Source organism: Typopeltis vanoorti, chromosome 13 (genome assembly GCF_054136105.1).
Source record: "Typopeltis vanoorti isolate ZY-2024b chromosome 13, IOZ_Tvanoo_1.0, whole genome shotgun sequence".
In the NCBI taxonomy this organism is placed as follows: Eukaryota; Metazoa; Arthropoda; class Arachnida; order Uropygi; family Thelyphonidae; genus Typopeltis; species Typopeltis vanoorti.
The window spans coordinates 57,878,675-57,892,733 of NC_143561.1; the positions used below are offsets into that span (position 1 = coordinate 57,878,675).

At 34.2% G+C, this 14,059-nt stretch overlaps 1 protein-coding gene across 4 annotated transcripts in view; it reads right to left on the reverse strand.

Annotated features, from left to right (window-relative positions):
* Window positions 1–14,059, reverse strand: part of LOC150100187 (heterogeneous nuclear ribonucleoprotein A1-like) — a 203,991-nt gene that overhangs the window by 118,447 nt on the left and 71,485 nt on the right. For 3 of the 4 annotated variants that reach the window (XR_016549263.1, XM_090403028.1, XM_090403030.1), the window contains exons 6-8: window positions 13,120–13,164; window positions 11,100–11,213; window positions 1,227–1,358 (exon numbers count right to left, since the gene is read on the reverse strand). Coding sequence is in view for 3 of the 4 variants with exons in the window: in XM_090403028.1 (XP_090259154.1) it covers window positions 1,227–1,358; window positions 11,100–11,213; window positions 13,120–13,164 (291 nt within the window). In the remaining variant the exon portion in view is untranslated. The remainder of the gene's footprint in view (window positions 1–1,226; window positions 1,359–11,099; window positions 11,214–13,119; window positions 13,165–14,059) is intronic. The other variant, XM_090403029.1, reaches the window with a different exon arrangement.

Below are 14,059 nucleotides of genomic sequence, written 5' to 3' on the forward strand. Positions count from 1 at the left end.
AGCATACATTTAAAATAGAGAAACATGCCAAATCTAATTCAATTTAGTTCAGTTCGTGAGATTCTTTATCATGCTTGAAGAATAGTCAAATTTCCCCCTTCCTAAACACATTACTACCCCTAACATAAGTTTGAGGCATTTGAAAACTATATTTCAGATTGATTCTGGAACATATCAAGTTTGACTTCTCTTTTAATGTAAAGTTGCTTATGATCTAACCGAACATACAAGTTATTTTATTTTGCATTTTACAATGAATCATTTCCCTTCCAATATCGGCAAAGAAAAACTTCAGAATACTACCACAGCCTGGTAATATCTCACTCAGCTTCTAATGCTATTCAGGACTGCTGGTACTGAAAAAGCAGATTAATAGGGAAGAAGGTATTGAAAATGAAAATAAAATGCAATGCAATGTCATAAATTGATACAGATGCAGCACAATCTGATTTCTGCATGCTGTGCTACAGTATTAAAGCCAAAAGGTGATATAATGAAATACTGAGGAATAAACACTCTTCAGAAGTGCCAGCATTCTATACCTGAACCTTACTGGTCATTTCATAATAAAGATGAACATTTTGGTCTGTTGCTTCAGTTCTGTAATGCCATGAAAATCACACAAATGCAAATAGTAAGAGGAAAAACAAATAGCATTGTATTGTTTATTTTTATTAATTTCATAAAACACTAATTATAATACACATTTAATAAAAGGTTGGTACAGTAATAACTTTTAACACAAATAAGAAAAATCAACATGACTGATATAGAAAAAATACAGATGGACAGAAAATTAAATACGAAAATATGAGAATATGCCAGATAATTTCTATCTCGAACAGTAACATCTGAAGAAAAACTAAAACAGTATGAATTAATACTGTATTAACATTTACATTATTAAAAACTACAGTAGTTGACCAATGCTCCACAAATACAATCCTATTACCAAAAGAAATTCACTACAGGGAAGAAAATAATTATCCAGTGTTGGAAGAAACGTTGCCCTGCAGTTTCTGATTCAAATGTAAGTTATCAGAATAATCATCATTAATAAAATGCACATGCTAGTCTTTCAAGCATTTCATAAAATAAAAACAAACCTGCTGGCCAATTAGAGATCAAGATATAAATATCAGAAAAAAACCTCATACTTTTCTCATATTTTTAAAAATGCTGTAAATTGCATTTTTAAAAATTAAAAACTTTAAATAATGCATTACCTCCATATGGACCAGATCCTCTTTGTGAAAATCCACCACTACTACCTCGCATGGGGCCACCGCCATAACTGCTACCATATCCAGAACCAAAATCACTGCCCCAACCACCACCACTTCCACCTCCTCCACTACCTACCAAAACATAAAAAATCTGATTAAGTGTACTTTCAAATAATATAGGAATACTGTTGACAGATTTAATAAAAGTCAAGCATAAATTCACAAACGCTGTTCAAAATTTATGCTAAATATGAAATGATCAGATGTAGACAATGCTACTGATACCTTCTTATTTATTAAATATAATTTTGCTAAATAATACTAATTACACTTGGAAAGCTAAGGAGTTGTCAGTAACCATCCACTGTTCTTAAGCTGATTTTATAAGAGGAAGTCCTAAGAACCACCAATACCTCACCCTTGTCTTAACCCCCCCCCACAATCAGGATGTGCTAAAAGCAAATCTTCTTATAAAGGATATGTTAATAATATTAGTTTTATACTTCTCGTAGAAAGGCTTAGACATTGGTTATACATGCTTATTATATTACAACGTACAAATGATTAAATGATAAAAATGAATTAAAATTAAACTATCTATTTTCCAATATTTCGACGTCACATTGCCATTTTCACAGGAACTTAAAGACATGTGCATGCAGGCACTACACATAGTAATTGAGGATGAAGCAGGAAGCTGCTGTTTCTCCTAAAAGTCCTGATGGTGCCCCCTAGCGGGTTATGTATGTATTCTCAGCCGTTGGGCTGGAGTTTTTCTGATATAAGTCTCCCAAATTTGGGACAGTCTCATGCAACCAAATTTGTTGAGGTTTGGCATGTTTCTCAGGGCTGAGGCTGATTCCACGAATAACCTTTCAAATTTGAATTTACTACGGTGTATTACTGTGGCTTTCTTGCACCGTATTCTGTGGCGAGTATCCAGAGCATGGTCTGCAAGACCAGAGTTGCTATACTGGTGAAAATGGATGTAGTCCTCCTTGTGTTCTGAAATTCTGATATTTGCTGTTCGGCCTGTTTGGCCAAAGTAAGACAGCTTACAGCTGCAAGGGACCTGGTATACACCAGGTAGGTCGTTGGTATTTAGTGGAGTGGATGAGGGACGCCAATTTTTATATGGTCTGTAAAAAGAGGTCAAGTTATGTTTTTTTATTTTTTTTTTAGGATTTTGGTAATTTTTTTTGAGGTGCCTCGGATGTAGGGAATGGTGATGGATTTAGAATAATTCTTGTTGTGAAGTGGGGGTTGTGGTTAACTGGTGTCAATATTTTTGGAATTTGATTTGGGGGGGGGGGGGGGTGCCATTGACTGAGAAAGTGTTGAGGATGTGGTTTAGTTCTGTGGTTAGGGCATTGTCATTTCAACAGAACACATTTCACCAGTACAGCCACTCTGGTCTTGCAGACCATGCTCTGGATACTCGCCACAGAATACGGTGCAAGAAAGCCGCGGTAATACACCGTAGTAAATTCAAATTTGAAAGGCTATTCGTGGAATCAGCCTCAACCCTGAGAAACATGCCAAACCTCAACAAATTTGGTTGCATGAGACTGTCCCAAATTTGGGAGACTTATATCAGAAAACCTCCAGCCCAATGGCTGAGAATACATACATAACCCGCTAGGGGGCACCATCAGAACTTTTAGGAGAAACAGCAGCTTCCTGCTTCGTCCTCAGTTACTATGTGTAGTGCCTGCATACATGTGTCTTTATTTTAAGTTCCTGTGAAAATAGTAATGTGACATATGCATTTCAAGATGCAATTTTGCTTATTAAATGACATTTAATTAAAGTGCATCAAGCCAAGAAAAGATTGCTATCTGTGAAATTCAAAAAAGGGCTACTGAACAGATATTTGTTAAAACTATCGAAAACAAAAAGTTTCTGTGGGAAATTTCAGTATTGAGACCACATTATAATAGAAATAAAGAGTTGAATAAAAATAAGAAATTAAAACTCTAAGTTTCATGTGTTGTAAGACTTACATCATAACGGGTAGTGGTATATAATTGTTAATAGGCTTTTGTTGTATAATGTTATGTACCAAGACTTCTGATGATGTAAGTCAAAACTTAATTTTTTTTATTCAATTCTTTATTTCTAATATAATAATGTGGTCTCAATACTGAAAATTTCCCACAAAAGTATCGTCAGATGTGTGGATCGCAATGGTGAACATGCGCGCTGAGTTTGTTGATTCATTAGCAAAGTGTTGGTGCCATTTTCAGACATTCTCGTAGTGCATACATTTCTTGGTGTGTGTGTTTATAATGTCTAAGAAAATCTAATCGACTGCCGCATGTGAAATTAGGTCCGTTATCTGTTTCTTGAATGTGAGGAACATTAAAGCAGCTGAAATTCATCAGCAAATTATTGAGGTTTATGGAGAACACCCAATGAGTGATTCAATGGCACGAAGTTGGTAAGACTTTTTAATGAAGGGAGGACAGGTGTGCACAATGATGAATGGAGCATTCTAATCACAAAAGAAAGGCACATGGGTCTGAATCTTGACAAATTATTTGGTAACTAATCAGTTCTTATTAAAATATACTTGTTAAGCACCAAAGAAAGAATTTGTTATTAGAAGGTTTTTTTTATAGTTAGGTCTGTCCTGCCAGTTGACTAATAATATAAACTTAATTGTGCAACACTGTATTCTACCCCATCCCCCAAACATGTACAGTAACTCAAAGCATGGTAAATAGGAACTGAAAGTTTCATGCTATTCAAAACTACACTGTTTAATGTGTTATTATGAGTTATAGTGTAATGTATTCCAAACAGACAATTACAATACCATAATAACAATAATAATTACACATTATTTGTTAACTGCAAGCTCACCAGAAATACTAACTAAAGAAAACACAAATATTATAAAGCCTACTGTGCTTTTTTTTAAAGTCTTAGAACTAGCCATGACTTGCTGAAAAAGTTTCCCTTTATCTCAGTTTTCTTTTACTGCTTTACAGAGTTGTTCCTTTAACTCGAAATATTGGCCTTCGTGCCAATAACTTGTTCATTCCTTTATTGTGCTAATTTAGCATACAATGCCTGTTAGTGATGTTTTAATTTGTTTTCTATTGTTAAGCATGTCTGTTAGATTCAGAAGCTTCACTGAATTTCCCCTTCCTGCTCTGCATATAAATGGATACTTGTAGTTAATAATAATGCAAAAAAATTGCAGTGACAATAACTTTGCTGCATTAAAGTGTGCATCACTATAGCTGCTATCACAGTATGTTATATCACTCACTACAGTACTGTTTTCATAAGATCGGAATGTCAGTTCAAAAAAAAACTACCTTTTTTTTTTTTAATTGTTAACCAATGCTATTCAAAACTTTGCATTTCAAGGATTGCATGTACATCAGGAAATGGTATATTCATTTACAAGGGTAGATCAAACAGTGACTGATGCTGAAAATACAAAGTACTGGTCTCACTAATTCTCAAGATAACTGGATCACAGATATAGCCAGCTCTCAGTGTGAACAGGGTTTGCTCACTATAACAAATTACCAAAAAGTGCACTGCTATAGCATATTTACCTTAGAACAATAAACTAGCACTATGGTGTCTGCAAGTTCCCCATAGAATTGATCACAATAACATATTCATAACCAGGGAGGATTAATTACTATTAATCCTCCCTGGTTATGAAAGATGTATGCATGTATAAATCACTATAGATACGTGTTCATATACGTGATAGACATTACTAAAAATTCTCATTAAGAGAGTGATACACTGATAGCTTAGGAAATGACTAAGGATAGATCATATTCATTGAACTAATAATAGTCATGTAATTAATTATGATTTGCAAAGTAAGCAAATTATCTAACTATATAACACATTAGGATTTGCTTTTATTGTTTACATAGATTTTTACTAATGCCTATTTTCCCCAAGAATGGATGAAATGAAGATGTCCCTGTACAGTGGGAAAAAAAAAAAAATCTTCCAACCTCCTGCATTTACTGAATATCTGTAACATAATTGGCTATTTCACAGTCTGTGTAGCCCCTGTGGAAATGGTGCATGTATATGTAGCACCAGGCCACCCGAAGAAAGAAAGACTAATTCAATTCTAGTTAACTAGAACTTTTTCTAATAGTTTCTTTAACTAGTTCCTGAGTTGGTCATTCTCTGGCAGAGAAAAGCAGTTTTTTTCCCCCTTCCAGAAATTCTGGTTTTTAATCATGTAAACTCAAGAAAATCGACCACAGAACCTAGAATTATTTCAGACAATCAACTGTGGTGGGGACCATGAGATGGCAACACATATCTGCCGTACTATCTTGCCTTTCAATATCATTGATACTTTGGACCAGCCATCTGGTCGGCTAAAAGTAGAGGTTGACTATCCTTCAGTCGCCTTACATGAAAATTGGCTAAGACACGAGCAGACCTATTAAGTGGTGAGTAGGATTTCACAATGAAATATGCAAGTGATTATAACTTAACTGCCAGTGAAGACAAACATCTTGTAACCCATTGTTTCCACAATGTCAACTAGACAGAAACCTTAAAACAAACTTATATCCACTTCAAGTTGATCAAAGACATCAAAGCACTTATAATTGGAGTATATAGTTATTTTTTTTTAAAGTGATGTTTGCATCAATGGTTTTGATCACTTTTTGCAAGCTGGTGCAAACTTAAAAAAAACTCGTGGAAACATTTTACATAGCACAGAAAATGAAAGACTTGCCTATGATAACAAAAATAATGTAATGACATAACTTCATAAGCTTCTGGTACTTTATGCTTCTAGGTTTAACTGATAAACTAGAGTAGTTGAACGCATGGTATGTTACTACTGTTTAGAACCAGAGACCTGCCGTCAGTTATTCTTTTTAACCTCATGTTGTGGCAATGGCATTTTGTGAAATTACATCCAAAATAGAAAGATAGATGGTGAAATTTCACAGCCGAGAAGATGGATCGTGACATTGAACGATTCTTAAAAGTTAATGGAGGGGTGAATGACACATTTCTTGCTATGAAGAAAAGAAATAAGTCACCCTCCAGTTATCCATTACTAATGTTCATTCATAAGGTTGAGAAGCAGAGCCCTTCTAAATCACCTTAGCAACATGCTTATATTACTTTTCATATAAAAGGTGTTTGTCTTGGCACTTAATCTTTTTATTGTATATTTCAAAGCAACATTTTTTCCTGAACATGAGAGAAAAAAAATTAACCAACTGAATATTTTTTTGCTCCATGCAAATTCCAACCTATTCCATAGACTTACTAAGTCCATGGAATAGGTTGTTCAAGTCAGCCTGCAGGGATGCTGCATCAGAAATGTCTCTTTACACCTAACTTAGCACCAACCCCAATATCCTTAACCCTTTCACGACCATGGGACGTGTCCCCACACAAAATATTGATTGTGTACATAAACCAAAATAATGTCAATATTTTTTTCCAGTAAATGCATAATCTGGAACGTATTTTTGATAATTTTATTACTGGAAACCCTACATTAGCGCCACCTCTCAAAAGAAAGTTCCACAGCAAATCGTACGTTCAGAGCGAGGTGTATTCATAGAATATTGTTTATGGCGTAATATTTTCATTTAATGGTAAGTAAATAATAGTATTATTATGTTTTTCAATAAAATTTTGAAATAATATTCCATAAAAACATAAAGGGGCATATTTTACAAGTAAATTACTCATTGTTGTAATCGGTTATTTTACCCACTTTTGTATTTTATTTGTCTTTTTATCATTACAGACATGTCGAGAAAAGGGTGCAAGCCTCTACTAAACACTGCAAAGAAATTTTGCAGTGTTTAATAGAGTAAATAGCAATGATGAAGACCAGGTATTTATAACTCAGGATATGGATGCGGGGATTTCTATGGTTGAAACTGAAGACCCAGCACAAAAAACACGTTGGAATTATCAGCAACAGAACCTGAAACATAAAATAGACTGCAAGTAAGTGGCCTTACGTTCATATGGAAAAACAATACATGTACAAAATAGCTTTCCTGATGGTTATTATATCTTTGGAGAAGTTCAGATTTGTAGAGACAGAGATTAAGATTCATTATCGACACCCATTGAAATTTTTTTATTTGACTACTAACTTTGAAGATTTAGTTAGAAAAATAAGAGGTGAATCTATATGATATGCTGAACAGAACGGAACACAATAGAGTCGATGATGATGATGAAATGAAAGCTCAGTATGAATTTGGTGATAGGTTATCATGTTTTACCATCATTGAGAGATTATTGTCTATTGATTCAGATATGGGCGTTCCCTACATTGCACATGTAATGCCTAGAAATAGATTTGAAAATATTCACAAAAACTTTTGCCAGATAGAAATAGCGCTAACTATGACAGAACATATAAAATCAGGCTTGTAATGGATCATTTGAACAGTTCTTTTCAAAAAGCAATGAATAACAGCAAAACATAATCCATTAATGAGCATATCATAAAATTCAAGGGGCAATATTATGAAAAAGTATATCAGAAATAAACTTATAAGATGTGGTGCAGAACTGATGCTAAAACAGGCTATTTTTTTGAATTTGATCTGCACAAATGAAAAAATCATCAGAAACTGAATATGGATGGCGAATAGGTAGTGCTGGAGCTTACAAAAGCCATTGAAGGCTTAGGCTGTGAGATATACTTCGATAACTTTTTTAAACTCACCCATGCTGCAATATGACTTGAAAAATCGAAACACCAAGGTATGTGGGGACTGTTTACCCTAACCGAAAGCAGCTTCCAAAATTTGTGCCATCAGATAAACATATGAATCGAGGAGAAATTTATACCAAAAGTTTAGATGGTATATCATCCGTAAAGTGGATGGACAAGTCGGTACATCTTTTAACAAACTTTATATGGCTTGTTCAATTCCTGTTGAAAGAGTTAGAGATGATAAAGGCGACATGAAAACAAGAGAAAAAGATATCCTTGAAGTATGGAGTAATTACTTCGAAAAATTGCTAAAAGAAAAAAGCAGTGATAAAAAAAACTCAACAGGCATATAGTCAGGAATACATATCCATACTCGAAATAGAAAAAGCCATCAAAGGCTTGAAATGTAGAAAGGCAGCAGGAGTAGATGTTTAGTTCGACCATAAATGCTGAAGTATGGTGGTATAAGAGTCTTACAGTGGCTGCACTGCATAGTTCAGAAGTCCTGGACAGAGGGACGAATTTCCGATGATTGGAGTAGGGAGCTCTAATAGTACCCATATATAAAAAGGGAAATAAAACTGAATGTGAGAATTACAGAGGTATTTCCCTACTGTTCCTGGCAAGATTTATGCAAGCATACTTGAGAAAGTTGAAAAGAATTGTGGAAGAAAAGCTTGGTGAAGAACAAGCTGGATTCGAGCTAAATTGAGGTTGTCAGGATCAGATCTTCACTTTACGACAAATAGTTGTGAAATCACAGGAATATAACAAAAATCTGTATTTAAGTTTTGTCGATCTGGAAAAGGTACCAAGAGAGCTATTCAATACGCTACAGTTATATGGTGTTAATGAGGCATTATACAAAGCAATACTTAGTCTTTATTTAAGTTGTAAGTCAGCAGTTAGAATTGAAGGAAGTACAGGAAGATGGTTTAATGTTAAATCTGGTGTGAGACAAGGACGTAACATTATCCCCTCTGTTATTCATTATCTATATGGATCACATTATGAAGGAAAGTGGTATTAAACATATCAGAATTGGAGATGTTAATGTCAGCTCTTTGTTTTATGCAGACGATGTTATACTTCTAAATAAATCCACTACAAGTTTGCAAGATTCCCTGACTAAATTGAATAACTGTTGTAACAGATATGGTATGAAAGTCAGCAATAAAAAGACAGACAATGTCAACTTTGTTGTGAATGGAGAACCTGTGGAACAAGTAAAACATTTCAGCTACTTAGGCACGATTTTTAGTGAAGATGGTAAATTAAATATGGAAATAGACAACAGAATCAACAAAGCTGGTATGGAATGAAGTCAACTGAATAAATTTATATGGAATAAGAGAGAAATTACTCAGAACATTAAATTAGCTGTGTACAAGACAGTGTTTTTCTGGGTCAGAAGTAAAACATTTGACCAAAGACTAGAGATCGCAGATATGAGAGTCCTGAGAAAGATTAAGAGTTTTGAACAGATGGCATCAATGGCAATATCATATTAAAAACGAGGATATTAGAAAAGAATTTGACATTGTCAGCATCCAGGAATGTGTTAGCAGAGCTAATCTCAAGTGGTATAGTCACTTGAACAGAATGAGTGAGGAAAGATTAGCAAAACAAGTGTTCTCTGCCAGGAAAACGACCCAGAGGAAGACCAAGATATAGGTGGATTGATACGGTACAAAGTGCCTCAGACGATAGAAATATAAGATCTGATAATGTTGGAGTCTTGACAAGTAACAGGCTGATATGGAGGAAAATTGTAGATAGGAAGTTAGTAATGATGTAAATTTTTCATGTAGTACCATCATATCCTGTACACCCCTTGAGGGTATATGTCAGGAATTTGATGATGATATTTAAAAGTGCATAAATAGTGCACACCTTTTAGAGTGCCATCTTTGATAGCAAGAGAGAGATTGTGAATATGGGTGTGATGGCCACTATGTGGCAGAACACATGTGCAGCCGAGAGGGAACATAATATGCTGAAATTCTGTGCTACCTCATTTACACTATCCTACAAAATCGTTCACTGAATTAGCACAATCAATTTACCTGCACTTCCTTCTCACTCTACTAATTGTCCCACCTATAAAACACATCTTCAGTACCTGTTCAAATTTTCATTGTTGAAAACTGAATCTGCAAGCATTATCCCCCCCCCCCTCCTCCCAGTATTCTATATTCTTAACTTCTAATATGATCAATCACTTTTCATTTACTGACACTTTCAATACCCCCACCCACCCACCAATTGGCACAACTCATTCTGTATCTGCATTAATTACCTTCTTGAGCACTACATTTCAGTAGTATGGAATCTGGATTTTGTGCATACAATCGAAGGCTGAAGCGGTGTCTCATCAAATAACACCTGATTCCTTCCAAAAATTATTTGAAGGCAAGATCTAGTTAGTCTCCCAAATTTTTCCAACTGAGTAAAATCTAAACTTCAAGGTAACGATGAAATGACTCATGACGATTTGGCTTGGGTGAAATTGAAACCATGTAGTTTAGTTTGCTACTGAAATAACTCATCACTTAGTCTAATGACAGCAGCAATCCAGATCCTGTACTATTTAACTACTGGATCTTCATTGCATTACTTCCACCATCACAGAATTCTGCAATATGGATAAGATATTTCCTGTCAAGCTAATTATATAATACTCATTTTTATTACAGTATTTTCCACATCAGCACTAACTAATGAATGCAGATTACACCACAGTTAGGAGAAAGCTGAATCAAGCTAATACCCTGAAACTCCAAAAATTATTAATTCTTCAACAAGAACAAATAACAATTCAAAACACTCCCTCAATACTACACATTTAGTGTTTGTACAATTATAAATTACATATACGAATAAGTTAAATTCAGATTTTTACACTCAAGTAATGAACTTAACGTGTTTATAAATTCAAAACTACAGTGGCAACCACAAACCACTTGTAATGTGGTGGTTTATCCATTCAGACTGCATTAAGGAGTATGAGGTTCATTCACAAAGTATCCAGATTAAGAACTAGTATAGATGTGCATTTTCAAATCTTGCTGATAGTAAAGAAAAGGAATGTGTAAAATTTTGTTTTCAGCCAGACCAGTGTGTGTGTGTGAAGAATCCCCATTAAAATATAACCATATAAAAATTAGTACCTTGTCCAAATCCAGAACTAAATCCATTTCCATATCCACCTCCACCTCCTCCACTACTGCTATATCCTCCCTGCCCACCATATCCACCTTGACTGTAACCGCCACCAAAACCACCTGCAAAGAAAATTTAGAACACTGAATCTACATTCTTGAAGTGAAATATACGTAACCTTGGTATATGAACCATGCAGTTAATTCTTTACCAGATACCTTTTGGTCCACAATCTAAAAAACTGTGTTACCTATATATACTTAAACACATCCAACAAGCAAGTATAATCTTCAATATGATGCTATTGTCTTCAAAGTAGTTTCTCTGAGTTAGTTATAGTGGTTCCAGAGACCAGTTATCACTAATTCTGTTGAGTCAGGAAACAACAATATTTTGTTGTTCATCTGCTCACTTTCATAGTTTTAATATTTTTATTCCTGATCCTCATTTAAAAAATGAAGATGAGGAATAAAAATTCCTGATTTTACATCTGGAATTTTTATTCCTGATAAAAGGAAATTACTGCATTACAGTAGAATTGCTAATTAGTTTAATAAAAACATGGAACTTGTAAGTAGTGAGAGAATGGAATAGAAACAAACTGCCTCTAGTGAAATGACTGAATCATCTACTTCAGAATTAGAAGTTTTGTAATGAACATACAACTTGATGTACATTTCTGCCATACACACACCCTGTTTTTCAAATAAACTAACTGTACATTCAATTCCAAATGAATAGGTACAAAACAGTACTTACAAAAATACATATCTATGCTACACACTTCTGTTTACAAGCAGCAGTTTTATTTTTAAAAGATTTAACCACCCTCAAATATTTTACTAATGCTCCAAAATTTTTTCAAATCTCTTCGCAGAGGTAAAGATTTGTTCACTGCAAGCTCCAGCTGCTCCCAAAATGCAGTTATTTCCAACAATGTCTTACCTCATTCTCTTATTTTTGATAATAACTCTAGATCCCCAAGCAAGATCAGATTTCTCTTCTTGCACTGACATTTCTATCTTTCCTAGAGATTAACCTCTTCTAGGTAGCATCAGATTAAGGAATGCTCCCTCCCACTCCCGTTTCACTCAAATTGTTTTCATGTTAAAACTGCTTTATAGGTAATTTTTCATGGACAACTTTCTGCCACACTACTTATTGCTACTTAACTTTTTTTAAAGTAAGAAGCAGCTACTTAGTTTCCATTACTGATGAAACTTTCTAACCTCCCTTCCTGTTTCATTAACCTAACTGTTCTCTGAAAGAGTTTCCTTTTTCCTGCTCAGACACAACATTCATGTGCTGAAGGATCTACAACCTTTCACATGCGTTAATATTTCATAACACGTTTTCTTCAAGTATAAATTACACAAAGGCTAACGGAAAAATTTTACAAAAGGACTGCAGATTAAATATCTACTTTAGTTTTCTCACCATTTCAGGTTCTAATGGCATTTTCCATATTCAGAATCGAGATTTACTTATTACAGATTCCTGCTTTATATATTTTCCATCCACTGTGTTTTATTTTGTTCAGAAAGAACCTGATAAAAATCCCACTTTTATTACAAATATACAACTTCATTTGGAGTAATGTTTTTCGGATAACTTTGAAACTCTTTGTTACCTGCATGCAACTCTAAAACCATTAACTAAATGGTTTAGCAAGCCTGCAGAAGTTCTTATGTGGGAAGAATGTGATACTAGAAATGAATATTCTTGTATTGGTCTTAGTCAAAAGAGGTAATAATTGAAATCTGCTAATATTGGCTTACATGGAGATGCTTAACAGTGAAATGCTGTCTAAATACAAACTGTAAGTTTCATAACACTTATTTGTATAAAAATTAAGCTGTTATACTTAAATTTCTATTACACAACTATCCAGGAAAGTGCTAAGAGTGGGAGACAAAAATACTTTATTGAACACCATTTAAACCCATTACCAGTACTAAACAGGATAACAAAATACAGGTAGAAATCAAATGTAGAGCACATGAATTATAAATGCAAGTAAATACTTACCATCAAACCTGCTATCATAAGAACTACTTCGCCCCCAGTCACCACCTACAAAGAAAAATGCAAGTCCTCTTTTTAACTTGTAAACAGTTATTTGAAAAGCATTTAAAATTAGTACACTAATTCAATTTACATATATGTGTGCTCGCACATACACAGTCTACCACCAGGGAAAGGTTGTACCTTTAGTGCATCAGTACTATGAGCTAGTACCCCCCCCCCCAACAAGTTATTAATTTAGGCTAGAGACTAAACACAGAAATATTTGAAGCCATTTCAGCCTTCTAATAAGCCAAACACCATTCTAAATGAAACTTACTGTTTCATTTAGAATTTGGTGAATTCCAGATTTTGGAAATTGGCAATTTGAAAACAAGTTAATGGAAGAACACTTGAGTAGCAGAATGCCTGTCACATTACTTCAAACATAAAAACAAATGCAAATTTAACTTGCAACTTTGGAAAAAAAAAAAAAAAAAAAAAAAATCTAACTAGAATTCTAGCCACAACTATTTCTCAAATTGTCAACTATCCATGCTATACTCTTAAGAGTGATTTCCACAGGCCATCAAAAACCACCATATATTTCAAAGACAAACAGCTAGACAGCTAGTAAGATTCCTTCCAAGACACACATGAACTGTAGTGAATCCTACTATAACAAATTGTCAAAAAGTTCTTAACACTGTCCTACAAGCAACTGTGGGTTATTTTAAAATCACTACTACAAATATAACAATACATCAAAAATTTACTTATAGCAAATCGACATCATAAGCCATCACCAAATTCCTTATTTGTGGAAGAATGGAAACATTTAACTTAAATCTAAGCTTGAAATTTTTGGTAGCTATAAGAGTAACCATCTACTGCAACTGCTCAGAATATAATTTGATTTGCGAGCAGTACCACAATAAGAAAACTAGAAATTTAGAAATGCAAG